Source organism: Lactuca virosa, chromosome 1 (assembly GCF_052849685.1).
Source record: "Lactuca virosa cultivar CGN04683 chromosome 1, Lactuca_virosa_CGN04683_v6, whole genome shotgun sequence".
Lineage (NCBI taxonomy): Eukaryota > Viridiplantae > Streptophyta > Magnoliopsida > Asterales > Asteraceae > Lactuca > Lactuca virosa.
The window spans coordinates 90660276-90682141 of NC_136426.1; the positions used below are offsets into that span (position 1 = coordinate 90660276).

The following is a 21866-nucleotide window of genomic DNA, read 5'->3' on the forward strand; positions in this document are numbered from 1 at the left end:
CTGTCTCTCCGGAGGTACCCAAGGTAAATCCTTCGGGAATACGTCCGGGTACTCTCGCACTACCGGTACATCATCAACGGTCGCCTTACCCTTATCCTGGGTATCCATGACATAGGCGACGTATCCTGCGCAACCCTGCTAGAGGTGGCACCTCGCCATCGCTGCTGAACATAAGGTTGGTCTGCGCTGTGGCCTCTCGCCCTGAATCACTAGCTCTCCCCCACTAGGAATACGGACCCTCACTAGCTGTTGCTCACAATCAATCACTGCCCCATTGGAGCTCAACCAATCCATACCCACTATGACCTTATTCCCACGCAGGGGAATAGGAACCAGATCCACTGAAAACGGCTGATCGAATAACTGTAGCGTACATCCTCTATGAACCCTCGCAACCCTGACAGTCCTATTATCGGCTATCTATACATCAAGTGGGAAATCCAGCTCCCCCGGAGCTCTACTAAATTGCTTGCTAAGTGCGAGCGACACAAAAGATCGGGTAGCCCCCGAGTCTAACAATACCATAGCTGATATGTCGTTCACTAAGAACGATCCTATACACAAACACACAATCATGAGTAATAATCAGAAATAATAAAGAGATAATTGAGAAGATACATACCCGTAACCACATCAGGTGTGACAACCCCAAAATCTCGGCCAGAAAAGACCGGTTTCATTTATGCTTTTAAAATAATTTCAGAGTAATCCATTGATTAAAAAGGGTTGCGGAATTTGTTCCCAAAACAAAACATGATAAAATAGAATTTATCAAAGCATTTCATCAAGAGATGCATTTTCATTATATAACAATATTCGGGATGTCATGTTCCGATAAACAGACCAAAAGCATAAACAACACAGTATAGACCTTACAACAGTTACATATAACAACAGGTCTAAAATCAAAACATCTTGATTAAGTCATCCAACTTATGCTCTCGCGCCACTACCTGTAATATAAACAAAACTGAGTGGGTCAGGCTTGGGAGCCTGGTGAGCATATAGGGTTTTCAACCCACAATAAATAATTATATTTAATTTCACCAACCAACAATAACCCGATTACCCATTCCCGTTATCCTCACTTTACGTCCCTAAAACAACATCTATCTCAAGGGACCTAATCTAGGATTTTTCATCGGGACGGACATTACTGCAAGGGGTTTCCTCAACAATAGATGTCCTAAAGGCAACCATGAGGGGGATAGAGTACACCGGTGAACACATCGTTCACAACACCTACAGGTTATGAGCCTGCTAGCGTTCCACAGGACTGTCTAGAAAGAGTATGTGGTCGTCATCCATACTCCGCTAGATGACTAGATCAACAACAACAACATCGAGGCCTCTCATCTGTTTATCACACATCAACTATCTACCCATGTTCTACCCAACATATTAGTAGATAAAAATATATATTTTTATACATAGTTTAAAACCTGTATAGCATGTTCATTCAATACATATTCCACATAACAGATGAGGCACACACACATAACACGTATTTCATAGAGAACAAATCATATCTATGAGATAGAAGAAAGTGAATATACATTCACACATATAACAACAAAATATACACATAACACGTATTTCGTATAAAATACTTCATAATTATGCGTTAGAAGAAAGTAACTACACACTCACATGATCAGAAGATGATCGAACAGCACTACGGCTTGTAGAAGTAGTATTTTTCGGTAGATCTGGAAGATCTTCACAAAAATTGGCTTCTTGCTGGCAGAGCTTCGGCTCGGGAATTGCACTTCTCGGGATCTTCGGGGCTTCGGGACTCGCTTCGGGTCTCGGGATGATACCGGGGCTTCGGGGGGTTAAAATAGGGCTTAGAGAGAGTATCGGGAGTGGGAGAGTAAGAGAGGAGCAACCAAACTCGGCTGCCCCTTGAATTCTATTTATATGGTGAATTTTCTGAGTTCACCTCGTGAGTTTCTAATATTCACCTCGCGAACTGGCTCACCTCGTGAGTTTCTAATATTCACCTCGTGAGCTCGATACATCATTGCGTTCGTCATAGCCACTTGCCCTGGAAGACGTCCATCATCTGTTCACCTCGTGAGTCACTAATGCTCACCTCGTGAACTGACACAGCCTTGGGGTTCACGCCCCGAACTTCAAAAATTCATAACTTTCGCATACGAGCTCCGTTTTCGACGTTCTTTATATCCACGCGTAGGTGAGATTATGCTCTACAACTCTCGTTTAGACTCTATGGGCTAATTTTGACTTTATTTTTATTATATTATTTTTAGTAGGTCGGGACAGGAAAACTCCGTTATAAATTCATAACTTCTTCATCCGACGTCCGTTTCCATCTGTCTTTTTACCTTTGCACTACCATTGACGAGATCTTCGATTCTCGTTTAGATTGTTTCGGCTAAAAACCGCTCGATCTCAAATCGAGTATTCGGGCTGCACACTGCTAAGTCGAAACTTCGGAAAATCATAACTTCCTCATACGAAGTCAGATTTGGGCGTTCTTTTTATGCACGCTCTCGGTTTAAAGAACTCTACAACTTCCGTTTAGATCACTAAGGCTAGATATCGCTCTATCTTAAATTCATATTTTACGTCATTTAGTGTCATGTCGGTTCTGTCGCGAAACTTCGACAGATCATAACTTCTTCGTTATAACTCGGATTTCGGCATTCTTTATATATTCGGAAACCTCGTTTCAACTACAACAACATTATCCATAGATATCGGCTTTATCTAACATTTCATTTTGACGCTTATTTTCATACTTAATTCTATTAAGTCACACAGTTAAGCACAAAACACATAATACTCAAATAATACACTTCTATTATTTCAAAACGGGTTACAAAGGTTAACCTAGACTACTATATCAACATTAATGACAAGCCCAGAAACACAGGCGTTACATCAGGGGCTGCACGTGCCTCCTTTGCTGTCAACTGGAAGACTCTGCTCTTCGCCGCTGGCGCCTCTGCTTGGCCCTGACGACCGTCTGTAATCCTCAAAGTGGCAGGAGCGGGTGCCACCACCTGTCCTGCTGATGCTAGACTCGGACACTGGGACTTCTTATGTCCCATCTGATTGCAATGAAAGAAAATCAGATCAGATGCTGTAGTGGTGGTGGTAGTAGCAGTACAATCCCTGCTGACATGTCAAGTTCAGCCACACTTGAAGCAGCTCGAACTACCCGCCCTACACGGCCCCTCATGCCCCCTACCGCACTTGCCACAGCGGCCTCGACCCTTCTGGCTCTTCCCTCGGGAATCTACCTTGGGCCTCTTGCCCGAACCCTCCATGCCAGACATTGTCTCTGGCTTCCTCTTCCTCTCCATCTCCAAATCAATCTCCCTCTCACGAGCCCTCGCTATCATATCCTCCAGCGTCCTGCAGCTGGACCGGATCACAAACTGTCTGATATCACTCCTTAGCATCTCATGTTATCGGGCCTTTTCATCTCCTCATCCGCCACGTACTGCGGAACGAGAAGGGCCCTCTCCCTGAACTTAGCGGTAATCTCCGCCACTGTCTCAGTCGTCTGTCGGAGATCCTGGAACTCCCTAGCAAGCTGTTGCACCTCAATAACAGGTGCGAACTCGACTCTGAACCTGGTCGTGAAATCACTCCAGGTCATCGCATCCAACACTGCATCATCACCAATAGCTCTCCCAACCTCCTCCCACCAGTCACATGCCCTGTCCTTCAGAAGACAGGACGCAAGCCTAACCTTGTCCCCCTCGGGACATCTGCTGGTGCGGAACGCGTTGGCAACATCAGCCAACCATCTGCTGCTAGCAATGGGGTCCCGAGCCCCATGATAGTCTGGAGCTCCACATGCTCTGAACTCCCGGAAGGTAAGTGTGCGCGACCCCATCATGGCCGCTATCTCAGTGCGCAAAGCGCTCAGCTTCTCATCCAGAAGCTCTAAAATACTCTCCTTGACCGATCTAAAGATCACATGAGTCTGCTCTAGAATGCTACATGTAACCTCAGAGGAAAGAAACTCCCTCGTCTGCTCATCCATCTGCTCGAATCTAGATCCCGAGCCTGATCCCTCACCTAAAGTGCCCGTCGGCCTAGGACGTAGAACCACCATACTGAAAATACATAACAAACATCAGTATACACATCAAATCTCGAGGGATCTAACATACTAAAAGTTCCCTGGATTCACCTCAGCCTTCCTTGATTCGAGTACGGATCCTTTGCTTTCAGTAGTACGGGCCCATACTACCTTCCACATCTATCCGTACTTTCCTCAAGAACTGCCTCGACTCCACCAAGTCCCTTCTACTACTACTACTACTACTATTGATCTCATACTAAACTCTTCCTAGGCTTGCCCTAGGGTAATCACCAACCCACTATCCGCTATCAGCTGCATAAGAAGTCCCTGCTACCTTCACCTAACTAGCTCGTGAATACTATTACATATCACTAAGACTAGATAATTCTTCGAATGAGAGATCCTACCCTACAACGGTTGGACTCAAACAAAAGTTGCGTAATAGAGCTAGACCTAACATTCTGAAATTATTTAATCCTCGGAATATATAACGTAACATATTCATTTACTAGTTAGTAAAAGATAACTAAGACTCCTAAAAGCACAAAGCATGCAACATTCGAGCATCGAGTAAACATAATCAAGCATATCTCTTTCAGGCTATCCCTGACTAATGTGTACTAGCATGCAGTTCATAAGCTGAGATACACACACAAAACCTTGAGTTAGAAAGAATCAAAACGACCTTACCTTTTTTGTGCATCCATAAAACTTTCTTCTGGGGTTGTCGTCAGTCCACGAAGTCAGTATAACACTTGGTTGCCCGCAATTACATTTCACCATGGTTGATTTTTTTCTTGTACGAAAGAGATTAAAGAAAGGGGGGATGAAATGAGAGAACGAACGTAGAGGAAGAAAAGGGCGATGCTTCTAATGACCGATCTAGGGTTTTTAAAGGGAGTGAATAAGTAAAAGGACGGAAATACCCCCAACGTGCAAGGCACGTGGGGGTTTTAACTCCAAAATCAAACGGCAAGTTAGATTAGGGACCAGGCGTGTAATAAATCAAACAATTAAGGATTGACGCCTTGACGGGGTTAAAAAATAGAGTTAGGGACTAGGCGTGTAACAAACACCAAACCATAGGGACCATTCATGTAATTTGTTCTAAAATTATTTTAAGTTTTTTTTTTCTACATGAAAACTTACAAAATAATTTTTTATTTCTTATAAGATATTAGAATTTTTTTAATGGAGTCTATAACTTTGGAAAATATTTAAATAAAGTCGTATAATGTTTTTTTATTTATACATGAAAATTAACAAAATAACTTTGTAAGATATTGGTTTGCGCAGGCGTCCATTATCTTTTTGTTCATCTAGTGAAAACCCCTGTCTAAACCTCTCTCAAATATCCTATCCTGTTGCTACAGCGACCTCTCAGTTCAATTATCCAACCGGCGACGCCGTTACACGGTCGCTCAACTTGCCCCCGAAACGCGCGCAACCACCGTACAACCCTCTTCATCGCCGTAACAATTGCCGGCAGACGGACGGGAACTGACAAATATAATGGCCGCGTCACTCTCTCACACTCTCCCCATTCCTCGTCGCCGTCATTCTTTCGTTTCACATATCAAGTCAGTAATCATTTCTCGTGAAATTCTATAATCCTCTGCAGATTTACCCTTATATACACTTGATCTTTATCATATAGTCGATAATATCGTTTTGTTTGCCGATTAAAATGAGATTAGTTCAATTCTGTCGCTAGCGTTTGGCTACCTTCATCAATTAGCAGGGTTTGTAGTTTATTTAGAACTAATTTCTCTCATAATACACGAAAATTATATGATTTTGTAAAGAATGCATCTTATCTTCATTGTTCCAAGGATTCCATTGCTGTTGTACACTAATAAGATTTTTAAGTAAGTTCTCACTGTAATATGCTAACATGCTTGAACACTCTAGTAAGCAGATTGTTAGCATATATCGCTTTGACCCCAACTTCAATGGTCAAAGACGAGCAAGGGTGGTCTGCCAAGGCATGTTGGCACCCAGAAAGTTTATGCAGAGAAGGAAAAAGATAGAAGTTTTTGAAGATGCTGCTGATGAAGAAGATCAAAAGAGCTGGAGGAAGATGATGAATGAAATTGATGAGGTGGGCTCTGCAGTTTCTGTGCTCAGAACACGAAGAACAAAAAACCAACCTCTTCCTAAAGATCTAGTTTTAGGAACCTTAGTTAGATTTAAGCAGCAAAAGAAATGGAATATTGTTGCTGAGGTATTATTATGCATGATCACTGTTAATTGTATAACTTTATCATATGATTATGTCATGGGATTATTCATTAGGGTTTGCTGTTATTTGTTAATGCTGTTGTAGATTCTTGAGTGGCTTCGAACTCAGCATTGGTGGAATTTCAATGAAATGGATGCTTTGATGCTGATTACTGCATATGGAAAAGAAGGGGATTTCAACAAAGCAGAAAGGGTTTTTAGTTATATAAACAAGAAGGGTTATCCACCAAGTGTTATATCTCATACTGCTCTTATGGAAGCTTATGGAAAAGGAGGTCAATGCAACAAAGCAGAAGAAATATTCAGAAGGATGCAATCTTCAGGACCTGAACCTTCTGCTGTAACATATCAAATAATTCTCAAGATATTTGTCGAGGCATTCCATTCTTCTTCTTCTTCATCTTCTTTTCTTTTTTCTTATTCGTGTCTTTAGATTTTGAACCTCATCTTATGGATATTACAGGCAGACAAGTTTGAAGAAGCTGAAGAAATTTTTGAAGCCATTTTGACAGATGAGGTGTCATCTTTGAAACCAGATCAACAGATGTTTCACATGATGATTTATATGTACAAAAAAGCAGGAAGCAATGATAAGGCTAGAAGGCTATTTTCAATGATGAATGAAAGAGGACTCCAGCAAACCTCAGTGACTTATAATAGCTTGATGTCATACGAATCCAATTATAAAGAGGTTGCCAAAGTCTATGATCAGGTAATAATATAAAAAGACGTTAATCCATTTTTAAATTATTTTATATTTAAATCTTTTGATATTGCAAGTAGATGCATAGAGCTGGGGTCCGCCCTGATGTAGTCAGCTATGCCCTACTCATTAGTGCATATGGAAAAGCCAGAAGAGAAGAAGAAGCTTTAGCTGTTTTTGAAGAAATGCTTGATGCTGGTGTAAGGTAAGGTATTTAATTCAGAATTTAAAAAAAAAAAAAAAAAAAAATTCTTTATGGTTTTATATTTTTTATTCTTATGTTTTAGGCCAACACAAAAGGCCTATAACATATTGCTTGATGCATTTGCAATATCTGGAATGGTGGATCAGGCGAAGATTGTGTTCAAGAGTATGCGAAGAGACAGGTGAGAAGGGTATTTACGTCTTTTTTTATTATCAGAAACAAGAGATTAAATTATGTTATGGTGTGCAGATGTACACCGGATCTTTGCTCATACACAACTATGTTGTCGACATACGTGAATGCATCTGACATGGAGGGAGCTGAGAGATTTTTTAGAAGGATAAAGGAAGATGGACTTGAGCCTAATGTTGTTACATATGGGACTTTGATTAAAGGTTATGCAAGGATGAATGATCTTGAAACAATGATGAAGAAGTATGAGGAGATGCAGATGCATGGTATTAAAGGGAATGAGACTGTTTTTACTACGATTATGGATGCGTATGGGAAGAATAGAGATTTTGGAGATGCTGTGATTTGGTTTAAAGAGATGGAGTCTTGTGGGGTTGTTCCTGATAAAAAAGCAAAGAATATTCTTTTGTCTTTGGCTAATTCAGTTGAAGAAAAAGCAGAAGCTAGTAAGTTAGTTGGATTGAGTGATGATTCTAGCAACGAACATGTAGTGGTTAACGACAATATTCGTTTTGATGATGATGATGATGATGAAGAAGATGAAGATGAAGATGAAGATGATGATGATGATGAAAATGAAAACTTATCTCTTGTGGACGAAAGGAGAGGTGTGTCTGTGGCTGTTGGTGGTATAAAATGAGGAAATGAGTGATACATGGTTTATCTTTTGTGAAATTTTGGAGCTAGAATTGGATAAGTGTGTATAGTTTTAGTAAATTGCATGGGATATTTAATGGGTAGGTATGCAAAAATGCAAATTTTCATCATATTGCAAAAATCTCCACTAATATTAGCGAATACCTTTTGAATTTATTACAGTATTTATCATGAATTTTATGACTACTATTAATTGACAAATAAAATCATGTTGGGTGGGTAGAATGGGATTTCTGAATGTTATTACTACTAATATGTTCAATTAAAAAGATAAACGACTTAATAAGAGTTTTTGTTAGCCACTTTCTGACATTAACCCTAAAATGTGTCTTCCTTGTTATCGGAAAAATAACTATTTTTTTGTGTTTATATGATCGATTAACAATTTCATTTTGAGATATCATGTGTAATGTACATATCAATAAACAACTATTATTCTTTTCCACATAACAATAAACTAGTGTTATGATCTAGTAGTTGCAATTTCATTTGTTTTGAAGTTGAAACTTCTTTTTTCTCACAGAATGACATAAATAAATGAATAACACACCATAAACAGTCATATTTCTCTCTCTCATAATCTTATGTTGAAATACAAAATACATCAAACTCATTACAAAGTGCAGAGAAAAGCTTTCTTGTCTTCATACCATATGGCATATGATACACGATAAGTAAAAACCTTGAGCCTTAACAAGTAACAAACATCCAAAGAAAGGCAAAAAGCAAATCAAACACAATTAATTAGTCAAGTTAAACTTACTCACTTTCAAGTTTCAACCTAAAAACTTAAACAAATCCTTCGCACATTGCTTGCTTCATGAACCGGACCCCACCAAATCAAAATCTCCTCCTTGGACTTCTTGACCGATTCCCACGAGGTGATCTGGCAGATTATAACAAAGCACATTAGCTACAAAAAATGAAACTTAAAACATGAATTTTATTTCATGTGTTGAAAAAATAACAAGAATAGGAAATAAGAACATATATACCTCCTCCTATTGTTTCTCCTTCTGAAAGGACCTTTACTGAATGCCCAATCAACATTCACATTCTGAGTCAGCAGCTCACCTCCATCCATTGCAGCTATAGCTTTCTCTGCTTCCTCAAAGCTTTCATACTCAATCAGTGCATACCCCTGTTGCAGTATAAAGCCAAATTACAATTTTGCCACTTCCATAGTTAATACATCAAGAAAACACAACATCTTACTACAAAATAATATCTAAATACCTTCACAAAACCAGTCCTCCGATCAAGATTTAGATGCAAGTTCTTAATCTCACCAAACTCCCCAAATGCATTTTGTAAGTCATCTTCTTGAGCTTCTTCATGTACTCCAGTAACCAGAATAATCCACCCCTCAATTGCTGCAGATATTCGTAGATTTATTATAATCAAGATAAAAAAGGTTGCCAAATTGCCAAGTCTGATTTTCCATGATAGCAATCTACCTTTAAACAATTTCAAACCCTATAATTTTTAACATCAACAAAAAACCCTAACGAGAAACCTCAAGTAACTTTCCCACTTGGATTGGGGGAAACAAGAGCAACGCAACTAAAAACCCTAAATTTGAAGAGCTAAATGTAGACATTATTCTAGAGGACACTTAAAACCTACACGGAAGGAATTAATTTGAGGCAAAAGAGAAAAGTTACAACTTACATCGTTCAGGACCAGGGCCGCCATCGGAATCAAGCGAATCGAAACGACCGGACATACGGTTGTTACGTTCGGCGTCGGTTTCTTCACGGAACCCCCGGCCTTTAGTTTTCTTAGGAGCGACGGCGACAGAGCCGCCAGTGATAGCGGATTTCAGTTTAGGGATGGGAGCGGAAGCCCTAGGAGAAGATGCATCGACGTCAACGGCGGCGTCTTCGTCCATGAGATCATCGTCATCGGGCTCAAAGTCCAGCGCATCTACGTCGGCAGCGGTCGCCATTCTATCGGATTACGTATTCCGGGAGCGAATACAAACAACTGCGGCTTCTTGCGGTAGGAAGGGGATTGAGGGTTTATTGAAAGCGTGTCAACTCTTTGCACATCTAGGTTGTGCTCGACTGTTTACAACATAAAAACTCAAATGGATTTTTTTTAAAGAAAAATTATTCCTTTTATTAATACTTGTTTCTGAATTTAAACAATAAGCCTATATTTTTTATTTTTTATTTGACAAAATTTATATATTAACATATTCTAAGTTGTTTTTTGTTTACTTGGATTATATCCGCCTTAAAAGATTTACGGAATGGCTCACAGACGTAATACGTTTCTCAACCTTTGGATAATTTAGAGGCTATGAATTATGAATGACTATGCCGAATAATAAAAATGACATTTTTAACCATATGAACTAGTTTATGTTTAAATAAATGGTTTGTTTGAAATCCAAATTAATCATAAATAAAGATATAACTAACTATAATATTGCATAGAGATTAATCTTCATATAATCAAACACTTAGAAAACTATGTTATACAAAAACTATTCCTTCCTTTTTATTTCAAATGATACTTGATTTTTTGTTTCTCTCCTATATATTGTTAGAAATTTGGGTACGCTTGGAAATTCTGATAATCGTGTTAAACACTTTCGGATTAAAGTATTTGGGTGGTACTCCTAATTTTTAATTAGAAAATTGAGAAAAAAGAAGAGAGAATGTTCAAGATGTTATGAAGAAGTATACCAACAACAGATTTCGAATATGATCATATTACCAGAAAAAAGTTTTTGTCTTAAAACTGCCACATGACAGTTTTATGTCCTAAAACTGTCCAAAACGTCATAAACCAACTTGTAACACCCTATATTTCAAAACAAATTTTCGAAATTTTTTAAAAGTTCACACAAACATACTTAAACAATTTTCATGTCAAATTGTATTCTTCTCAAACACATAACATCATAAATTATTCGTCAAATATCCCAGAATCCACATAAACTCAAATCATTAAGCCGGTGTATACAATCATGCCGACGCCTTCCCGCGATCCTGAGATGTACCTGAAACACATTTTACACAAACACTGTAAGCACGAAGCTTAGTGGGTTCCCCAAAATACCACATACACAATAACTAGCCTTTCATGGCTATATCTCAATAAATATAACATTCCGTTTGAAATTAAATAAAATAAGTAAATAAATAATAAATTCTAAAACCCCGAGATGTAAATTATATTTTATTTTATATTACTATAGCCAAAATCAATAATAATTAGCAAGGTGTTGGCTTCGGGGAGTTAAACGTCATAATTTTGAAATTGGGGATTAAAAGTGTAAGTCTGGATTGGTTTTGTAAAGATTTTCAGAAGTCAGGGAGTGTTTGGTAAATAATGGACTTAAAATTTAAAGGATTATTGGCGCTAAGGGGCTGAATGGTAATATATGGACTTAAGTTGAAAATATTTTGTAGAGGATGGGCTATTTGGTTAAATTTGGACTTAATTTGAAAGAAAAAGGAAAAGGATGGACTGATTGTGTCAACATGGTCTGAAGTTTATATGGAGTCGGGGCATATAACATGTCACCCCTCGTAACCCTAACCCTAGTAGTGTTCATTAGCCGCCACCTTATATCCCTTAACCTCCGGCCGCCGTCTCCTTGTTTTTCAAAGCCGGAAACCACCGAAGGAGCACCGGAACCTCCATCGTTCCCGTCTCACTGCCGGCAAAGGTATGGGTTGCGAAGCACGAGCCAACGTTGTGAAGGTGGGAGACCGGTCAAATTGCAACCGTCGGGAAACGAAGTTGCGGGTGTTGTTGCCGCCGTTATCTAGCTAGACTGCTCTTCCCGTCGCTACACTGCCAAGCTCCGAGAAGACGAAGCCATCGCCGGTCACTCCTCCTCTCCGCCACCTTCCTTCCACAGTCGCATCGCCAGACCACTAGCGTTGATGTGTTCGTTGTGGTTTTTGCTCGTCCTCTTCCCCCGTTCTCCTGTTGCTACGTCCAGCCAAGACCGGTGTCGCCGCTCCAACGATTGTTCCACCCGTTGTCGTCGTCGTACGCCACCAGGTGGGTGGTTGTGATCATCTTTCAGCTAGGCGTGGTGGGCCTGTTGGGTTTTGAGCATTCTAACACTTCCTAAGTGTACATGCAACCCTAATAAACCTTGGATCTATGTTTGTCTAAGGTACATGCAAAATATTATATTCCAAGGTTTATAACCTATCTAGCATGACATGGGGTACTTTTAAACATAAAAGAACTAGATGAATTACATACCTTTTGTTGATTGTTGATTCCTTGGAATTTGAGAGCCAAACACCAATAATGTGAATGCCTCAAGTGGAAATCACAAATCACCACAAACTTGGAAAATGTATGAGAGAGTATACTAACTCTTAGATTTCGGCCACCACTATTACACACATACTAGGGTGTTTTTCATGCAACATAAGCTTGTTTATATAGTGTGCATGGTTAGGGTGAAACCCTAATAACCCATGTCTTTTCCTCTTCCAAGGATCCATGGGTTAAAAGCTCCATGGATCATCCATGGACTTCCATATAAGCTTAGCCCATTAACAAATGAGCATTAGCCCACACCATATAAATATAATAGCCCATGATTTAATTAGTCTTCCTTTTAATCACTAAATCAATTCATAATTAATTCAAAATTAAAACTAATTAAATAACATGACTTTATATTAATATATTATAACTTATAATATATTAATAAATCGTAAGTATACAATTATCATAAAATTATCCATAAACAGTTTGGGTGAAGTGCAACCCAAATGGACCATGCCGGGTCGGGTCAAGTATATACCAAATAAGTTATGGACTTAGACACCTTATCCAACTGTCTCCCACTTAGATAAGTCTAATAACTGTATTTGCGTATGTTACTCCAGGAACCAACCAGCAATCGTAGCTCTCGAAAACTCTGTTGAACTATGAAGCGCCATTTTAGATAAGTGATCATATAATCCTCTGCTCTCATGATATCAGCCGGACAAATACATGGAACAATGTCTTACTTATTGTCCAGCAGTTTGTTTCCCGATTTCCGATTTGTTTGACAAAGAACTAAATTGAACACATCAATTAGGTTCTGACCGGGCCCGGTACATAGGTCAAAACAAAATCATCGAGGGGCCCATATATCGCTTCTATTTCTAGAAGGAACAGATAAACTTCGACTCATATGCTTGTTCTACTACTTGTTGAATTGTACACAAAGGCATGTTTTATAACATCAAGTTACTGATGCGTTTACGTGCAATCAATGCACAACCAATTCATAGGTAACAACTCATATCTCTAGGTTTGAAGACTTATATGATATTACCGTCTCACGATCACTCGAGATAAATTCCACGAAGTAGTGCAAGTGAGCGTATGTTAAATCCAATACTCATAACTTATGAGCACTCATGAATGTTGTAGCAACCATTGCTATGACTAAACACATTTAGCCATCTACAAACTCGATTCATGACAGTCTTAATTCATACCTACTTCCAACATATGAACGACTGTGGAGTGTTTAAATAACTTAGTCATTCGGAAAGAATAACCTAGCTATTCTGGAAGTCAAAACATGCAAAGTGAAACACAATAATAATCGAATCCAATATGGTCTCAGAACCCTTTTGAATATAAATAAAACCACCTTTTATTTATCACCATATTGATTACACATTATTCATTGTATAATGTTTCAAATAATCAATTTAATACTTGAATAAAAACAACAATTGTCCAATGCTCCCAGCATGTACACTTTGTTTTTCTAAACAATAGTTATGCCATACTCCAAGTATGCACACTATGTTTGTGTATGATCTTTACTTTGTGAAATAGATCATTTGAACATGATTCCAATGATGCTCATTTCACAATCCCAAATCCTTATTGTAAATGTAAAAATTCCTAATTCCTACAATTTACCAAAAAAACTGTTAGATTTTAAACTTTTATGCAATGTTCCTCTTGTAATGATTATGCACAAAGTCACAAAACTTGTCAACAGTCATTACAGAGTATTCCAAAGGAGATCAACTCTATGGAAACGAAGTCTCATATTCAAAGTACATTGCTTTGAACATCCTTCTTGCACTAAAGTTTTCTAATCTTACACAGATTGAATAACTTCCACCTATGGAGAAATTTCCATAGTCCCATTTTGACTATCACTTCCGAACAAGAGTTACCTCTTTTCAGAATATGTCAATATGGTCATTTCCAACAATTTATATCCTACTTCCAACTGTCCCCGAGCAACCAATCTTTGGAGAACCTTAGATTGTCCTCGACAATTGCTTAATCACTTTAGTCATATCCAATTCTAGACTTTTCCCTTCTTAATGCCCTAAGCATTTGGAAAATTTAGAAAGGATAAATATTATAGCACATGAAATCGATCCTATATCCGAAGCATATGGGACACGATTCATGATGTCTCACATAAAGACCTGATACTAGATCAGTCTTTTACTACAATATTTTTTTTATTTTCCATGTTTTCAAAAATCGACTACGAAGAGGGATGTCGTAATCATAATCGAATTTGAGAACACAATATATATAGAATTTCCTTAAGTTGAACCATTCCAACATAAAATACATATATATATCCTTGACTAAAGATGATTAAAAACTCAATCTAAGCTTTTAGAATTGAAATGAAGTATAATTTCCTCTCCCTTAATTATAGCAAAACAACTTTTCAACCCCTACAACTTTACGAATTGAAACTTTTGGTTTTCTATAATTAACATTGCTAACTTGCAACACTAAACATAATAATCATGCTCCCACTAACATGATGATTATCAGCATAACACTTATGCTCCCACTAGCTCTGACATATTTCTAGAAATCAGCTGGACTCCTGAAATTTAGATTTGTACACCCTTTCTTAGATAGCTCACATGTGTGTCTAAACAATTTCCAGAACTATGAAAAGGGATGCCGTAATCATAGTCTTAATTGTTTAGACCTTTGTCATTTCTCACAAGTCCATGTTAGTGTGCCGGTTAACCACACACGCTCCACTAACGACTTTGAGAATGCAAACATCACAATTGCTATCTACTTAAAATCTTCTTAGTGAAAGCATTTCCTCACCATCATTTTCATGAATAGGAGAGAAACCTTATGACACTTAGATTTTATAGTGTATGAGCTTCTATCCATGTGAATTTGTCAAAACCATAATCACAAGATAAGGTTAGTGACAAATTAGCCTTACATGGATTGAACTTGTTCAATCTTAATTTCTTGTCACCTGGTAGCACAAGGCCCACCAATGCTTCCAAGCTATTATGCACACAGTTTAGAACTAACAAAACTCATATGCATAGTCAACTTAATAGGAACAGACACAGAAACAAGAATTATGTCAACTTAATAGGTTGCAAACCTTAAGTCGTGTGCTTGTGATAAAACTCAGGTTTTACTCTTGATATCTTGAAATCCTCTCACGATCTTAAAGACTCCCACTGTCCTCTTTACATATAAGTTTCCCTAGTCAAGGACCATTCCTTGACAAAACAAATATTCAAGGAATAGTGCGGACTCTTATCAAGATAAACACTTCACACAATTGGTCTTAGTTGGTCTTTGTCTTGTCCAAGACATCACAACTTACCAATTTCAAATGTACAGGAGTAGAAAACATTTTACACTACATTTGATAAGTGTTTTAAACCTTACTTTATGTCACTCAATGTTACAATCTTGGAGTATGACTCTAAGAGTTGTTTTTGGAACGAAGTATGATCCATCTTCTTGATTTTAACCATTCCAACAATTCACGACCCCTCATCTTAGTCATAACAATGCACTAAGATGTCCTTAGAGTATGAATTTGTGATATGGTTTCATAATCATTAAGATGATCATAAAACATGATACTAAAGTACTCTCCCATCTTTTCAGATTTGAGAAACTTTTTATCTCTCTGCCAAATTTTATTCTTCTCATCCGTTCTGCCATACATTGAAACTTTTCCAATGTTACAAAATTATACTTAACCTTATAAGTATAACCATATTTACTAATCTGTAGTAAATCATGACGAATCGATCTTTGTGGTGGACCTTGACCAGCACACACCCAGTGTGCCTAACTCCTTAGTCCTTCAATTGGCTCACATATGCATGTGATCAATGAATTAGTCTCAATTTTACAAAGATGAGAATTCTCATTCATCATACAATACAACTTGTATGATTCCAAGTTTCTGTCTAACTGAAGCTTGGGTGATGAGAACCTTTCCTCATTTGGTAAATTCAGACACTACCACAAATGAGAGAATCAAACTCATATTTCCAATATTGCTAGAAACATATAAACATCAATTTTCCATAAATGCCATTGTAAGGGGATATAATATAAAATAAACTAAACAAAACTTTTATTTCTTTATAAAATGCGGAAAATTATTCCTTACAATGCATCTTCAAATGAAAACTATGCTATTACATATTTCCTAGCAATCTATCACAACTTTTAAGTAGTAGCTCAAAAATCCGATCCTCGAACCATGCGATAGAAATCCATCTTCGTGATCAGATTCAGCACACTCTTCTTTTAACCTTCCTTTTGCTCGATCCTGCTAAACATCAAGATGCAACCTAGTCACATCATGTAATAAGAATCAACAATTAGGAACTTTAACAAAGTTAGATAGTGGACTTACCTGAAGCGGAGTCAAACATTTTGTCTCTACTTGCTTTCAAATATTTCAGGTATTCAGGGCAGCTTCGCTTCCAATGTCCCTTATCATGACAATAAAAACATATAGACTCTTTGGGAATGGTACATGAGACAATCACAGACTTAGCCTTTCCCTTTACCTTTTGGTCAACCGGGTTGACCAAGGCCGATCCCTTTCCATTGGGACGAGAAAGCTTTTCTGGACTTCCAATGTTACCATTGTCCATGTCCATGGAAGTTTGAGAATTAGACCTTCCATCAATATTTGCTTGACCATTGCGCCAAATCATTGCTGATTCAACAGCAACAAGCAAATAAGAAAGATCTATTAGGGTTATGTCAGGATCTGTCATATGGTATTCTTTAATAAACTCACCATACGACTCCGGAAGTGACTGAAGAACCCAGTCAACAGCGAACTTCCTTGAAATAACAGCACCCAACATTCTCAACCTGTCAATGTGTGACTTCATTCCTAAGACATGAGTGCACACAGGTCTTCCATCTTTATGTTTCGTAGAGCTTGAGTGACCTTGAACCTTTCAAGTCTTCGGGCTTGTGGGTCAGGGAGAATAAATGGAGGAGGTGGAGGGAGTGAAGCATGATGTTGAGGGACATCATCTTCAAGAGGAAAGATTATTCCAAGCGATTTGGGAAGATCATAGTTGTCTGAACCAGACATCTACAATGGGAGAAAATCAAGTTAGTTGATTCAAGTCCTTAATATAACACCCAATATGAAATATTAAGGCTAGGACCCAACACAATATTTTATAACTTGGAAGAGGGATTCCGTAATCCAAGCTATAAAATATTTGAAGGTAGGCGAATGACGATTCACCAATTTCCACCATGAAAAACGAAATAATTTATTAGGTTTTAATTGGATTTGAAACTCCTAGATCTTTTAAGATTCATTGAACTTTTCAATGGCATGTTTCAATCTCGATTGTGCCCTCTCAAGTTTTGTGACTGGGATGCCGAGGATCACAAAACAAGGTGTGAATAACCATGCAAACTCACTAGGTACCCTTAATATTATCACCTAATCGATGTGCCGGTTAACCACACACGCTCCACCGATCTATGATAAACATTAAGTCACCCTTCGTGATCCTTACTAGTCCAAGTTAGTGTGCCGGTTAACCACACACGCTCCACCAACGACTTGGTAAGGTACAAAGTGTGAATTCCATGGACTAGCACCAAGTTCACATTTTCCTAAAGTAACTAAGATTGGGAATTAAAATATTTAGTTACTTTATAATAATCATTATACTTTTAATGAGGATTTAAAGTCATTGTCCTACCCGTTCGGCTAACGACCCTCCACCGATCAAGGAAGCGGTGGGTGAGAGTGGACACCCATTAAGCTGCCATTTTATAGGCAACAACCTTATACCCCCCTTATAGACCGGCTTCGTGAATGAGGCCTACTAACGGTAGAACGACTTATTCTTATACATATATATAATAATTAACCATTAATGTTATAAATAGTATAAGTGTTGAATTTTAACTATTAAAACTCTAAGGGTTGGAATTAAAGTTTATTAAAGTGTGTGAAACTTTACAAATTCCAAAACTTGAGGGCAAGTTTTGTAACTATCCAAAACTTTTCATTTCATAACTTATGAATTAAAGGTTCATAAAAATGAAGACTCTTCATTTTTATGTAACTTATGTGTTTAAATGTGTGTTTAAAAGAAGTGACCTTTGGATATCTATAACTTGAGGACAAATTATGGACTCCATTAAAACACATAAATGATCAAGAATTAATCCTAAACAATTCAGCAAATAATTCCTATCATCTTCTAAATTCATAAGAACATGAACATGATCATCAAAGTTTCAAGAATTATATGAACACATACAAAGCATGAAATTTTGATATAAACTATTGTAAATGGATTAGAACAACCATTACACCGACTAAAACAAGTTTTAAAACACCAAAACAGTTTAGGGTAATGTTTCTAGTCCATTTCCAGCAGCAAAAGTCGAAAATCTGCATTCTGAGGCTCCTACTCGGCGAGTCCCCCCCATGGACTCGGCGAGTTCATCATGCAGACAGCAAGAAAATCGACTTTTTCCACTATTTTGCATCAAGTATCAAACAAACAAGCCTAGGCTCTGATACCACTGTTGGGTTTTGAGCATTCTAACACTTCCTAAGTGTACATGCAACCCTAATAAACCTTGGATCTATGTTTGTCTAAGGTACATGCAAAATATTATTTTCCAAGGTTTATAACCTATCTAGCATGGCATGGGGTACTTTTAAACATAAAACAACTAGATGAATTACATACCTTTTGTTGATTGTTGATTCCTTGGAGTTTGAGAGCCAAGCACCAATAATGTGAATGCCTCAAGTGGAAATCACAAATCACCACAAACTTGGAAAATGTATGAGAGAGTATACTAACTCTTAGATTTCGGCCACCACTATTACACACACACTAGGGTGTTTTTCATGCAACATAAGCTTGTTTATATAGTGTGCATGGTTAGGGTGAAACCCTAATAACCCATGTCTTTTCCTCTTCCAAGGATCCATGGGTTAAAAGCTCCATGGATCATCCATGGACTTCCATATAAGCTTAGCCCATTAACAAATGAGCATTAGCCCACACCATATAAATATAATAGCCCATGATTTAATTAGTCTTCCTTTTAATCACTAAATCAATTCATAATTAATTCAAGATTAAAACTAATTAAATAACATGACTTTATATTAATATATTATAACTTATAATATATTAATAAATCGTAAGTATACAATTCTCATAAAATTATCCATAAACAGTTTGGGTGAAGTGCAACCCAAATGGACCATGCCGGGTCGGGTCAAGTATATACCAAATAAGTTATGGACTTAGACACCTTATTCAACAGGGCCGTCTACTCATGTATGTGGGCGTATTCAGTTTGTGGGCATGTGTTTGCTTGGTCGTACTTCACGAGAAAAGCCACCACCACCACCGTGAGGTGTTGGCTGTCACCTCCAACCATCGACTGCCGCCACAAGGGTGGCTGAGTATGTGTGTGTGTGTGTATGTTTATTTGTATATTATGTTGTACAATTGTATTTTGGCCGAAATAATTAAGGAAATCCGTCACCACCACCGTGAGGTGATGGCCGCCGCCGTTAACTGACTTAATTAACAATTAATTAACCTAAAAACTTAACAAATGGACTAATTGGAACGCGATTGGGTTGGAAACCCTAATTAGGGTTTAGAAAACCCTGATTTTGGATATGTTAATTTGGAATTGTCGGGACCCGCATGTTTGGACCATTGGATTGGAATTATGAATTAATCCCGACCACATTGTATGGTTGACCTAGTAGAGTGATGAAATTAATGGATTAAGTCCTTAATGGGTTAAGTAATAACACTTAACCCTAATCGTCATTTTATGTGAAAACCTTAATTTTGCTTGGGCCTTGAGTTGGGCCTTTCTATTGGGCTTTGGTGATTGGGCTATTGATGGGCCATCCAAGAACAAGTATATGAACTAGAATATTTAGATGGGCTTTAGGGTAACGCCCATGTGAGGGTTTGGGCCCAATTTGGAAAATTAGGCCATAGATGCGTCATAACTAGGCCTTGATGATTATGAGATATTGGACCATCGGAATGCCAAATGTTTGGACTAGAATAAATGGTTGGGCCTTAAGGTAAGACCATGTAGAGGTTTGGGCCCAATTTGGAAAATTGGGTCATATGTTGAGCTTTGGTTCATTGTTTGATTTTGGGCCTATAGAGTGTAAGTTTATGCCTTGGGCTTGAATCAAGCTAGGTTGGGGGTAAAGTAGTCTTTTTTACCCTAAACATGGAATTATGGTTATGTATTGGACCCCAACTATTAATTGGGTGTTGTTTTAATGTTGACAGTTTGGGAATCTGTCATCCATCAGCTAGAGTTTTGTCCGCGGGACTTCAGCAGTATGAAGTGAGTTACCTTTCTGTAGAAGTTGCTCGAAGGCACCAATGCCGGCCTACTAGTAGCTTATTATAGTAGAGATGATTGTTTTTATGACAATTGTCTGGTATGTCACTATCTGTTATGCTTTATGTGCTAGTATGCTATGATATTATGTGATAGTGGTAGGAGGGGTGACATAGTCCCTGTAACCGGTCGAAAGGACCGAAGGGGTAGGTCAGCACCCAGATATGCTAGGCAGTATGTGATTTATGTGTATATGCTAGGGTATTATGTGGTAGTGGTAGGGGTGAAATAGTCCCCTGTTACCAGTTGAAAGAGACCAAAGGGGTAAGCCAACACTCTGATATGCTAGGTGGTTACTGGTTGAAAGAGACCGAAGGGGTAGGCTAGCAACCTAATATGTTAGGCGGTTACCGGTTGAAAGAGACCGAAAGGGTAGGCCAACACCCTAATATGCTAGGCGGTTACCGGTTGAAAAGAGACCGAAAGGGTAGGCCAACACCCGGATATGCTAGGCAGTATGTGTATTTTATGGTATGTGGTATGATGGGGGAACTCACTAAGCTTCGTGCTTACGGTTTTCGGTTTTGGTTTCAGATACTTCTTCTTAAAAAGGAAAGGAGTCGGCATGATCGCAACGCATCACACTATGATTTCCGCATTATGAGATCTTTGGGAATTATACTCTGATATTGTTTTACTATGACATGTTATGGTTTTGATTTTTGACACTTGGGTTTGAGTATGATTTGAATGACATTGATGATGTTTTCAGACTACTGTTTTTATAACTTACCTAATTAAAAATGAAATTTTTTTGTAACGACCCAAAATGTAACGTTTGGTTCCTGTTACGCATTTAATTATAATTTATTCACTTTTGAAGAGCTACTCGACGAGTTGGGAGCCCCAGACTCGTCGAGTAGAAACGAGATTGGCCACGGATTTTAAGTCGCCTACTCGACGAGTTGAGAGCCTCGACTCGACGAGTAGGGTTGCCAAGATCAAACCCTAATTTCGGGGTTTTGCACCCTATTTAAGAGTCCTAATCCCCACTTGTTGGCCTTATTTCCAGCCTCCAAGTCTCAAACCCTAATCCACGAAACCCACGAAACCCTAATCCACGACTATGAGTAGCCAGGGAACTCGACGAGTCAGGGGGA

The 21866-nt window shown here is 38.3% G+C and overlaps 2 protein-coding genes across 2 annotated transcripts; one reads left to right on the top strand and one right to left on the bottom strand.

Annotated features, from left to right (window-relative positions):
- Window positions 1-5361: 5361 nt before the first annotated feature.
- Window positions 5362-8171, top strand: LOC145150588 (Tetratricopeptide repeat (TPR)-like superfamily protein). The gene is made up of 7 exons (XM_079075283.1): window positions 5362-5643; window positions 5975-6287; window positions 6390-6680; window positions 6768-7016; window positions 7088-7212; window positions 7295-7393; window positions 7462-8171. Exons 1-7 carry the CDS (start codon window positions 5576-5578, stop codon window positions 8042-8044), a joined length of 1728 nt encoding a protein of 575 aa, XP_078931409.1. The 5' UTR covers window positions 5362-5575; the 3' UTR covers window positions 8045-8171.
- Window positions 8172-8613: 442 nt separating this feature from the next.
- Window positions 8614-10144, bottom strand: LOC145150604 (RNA-binding protein Y14A-like). Its single transcript, XM_079075284.1, has 4 exons — window positions 9733-10144; window positions 9298-9434; window positions 9057-9202; window positions 8614-8947 (listed from the first exon to the last, which is right to left on the bottom strand). Exons 1-4 carry the CDS (start codon window positions 10007-10009, stop codon window positions 8902-8904), a joined length of 606 nt encoding a protein of 201 aa, XP_078931410.1. The 5' UTR covers window positions 10010-10144; the 3' UTR covers window positions 8614-8901.
- Window positions 10145-21866: the final 11722 nt, after the last annotated feature.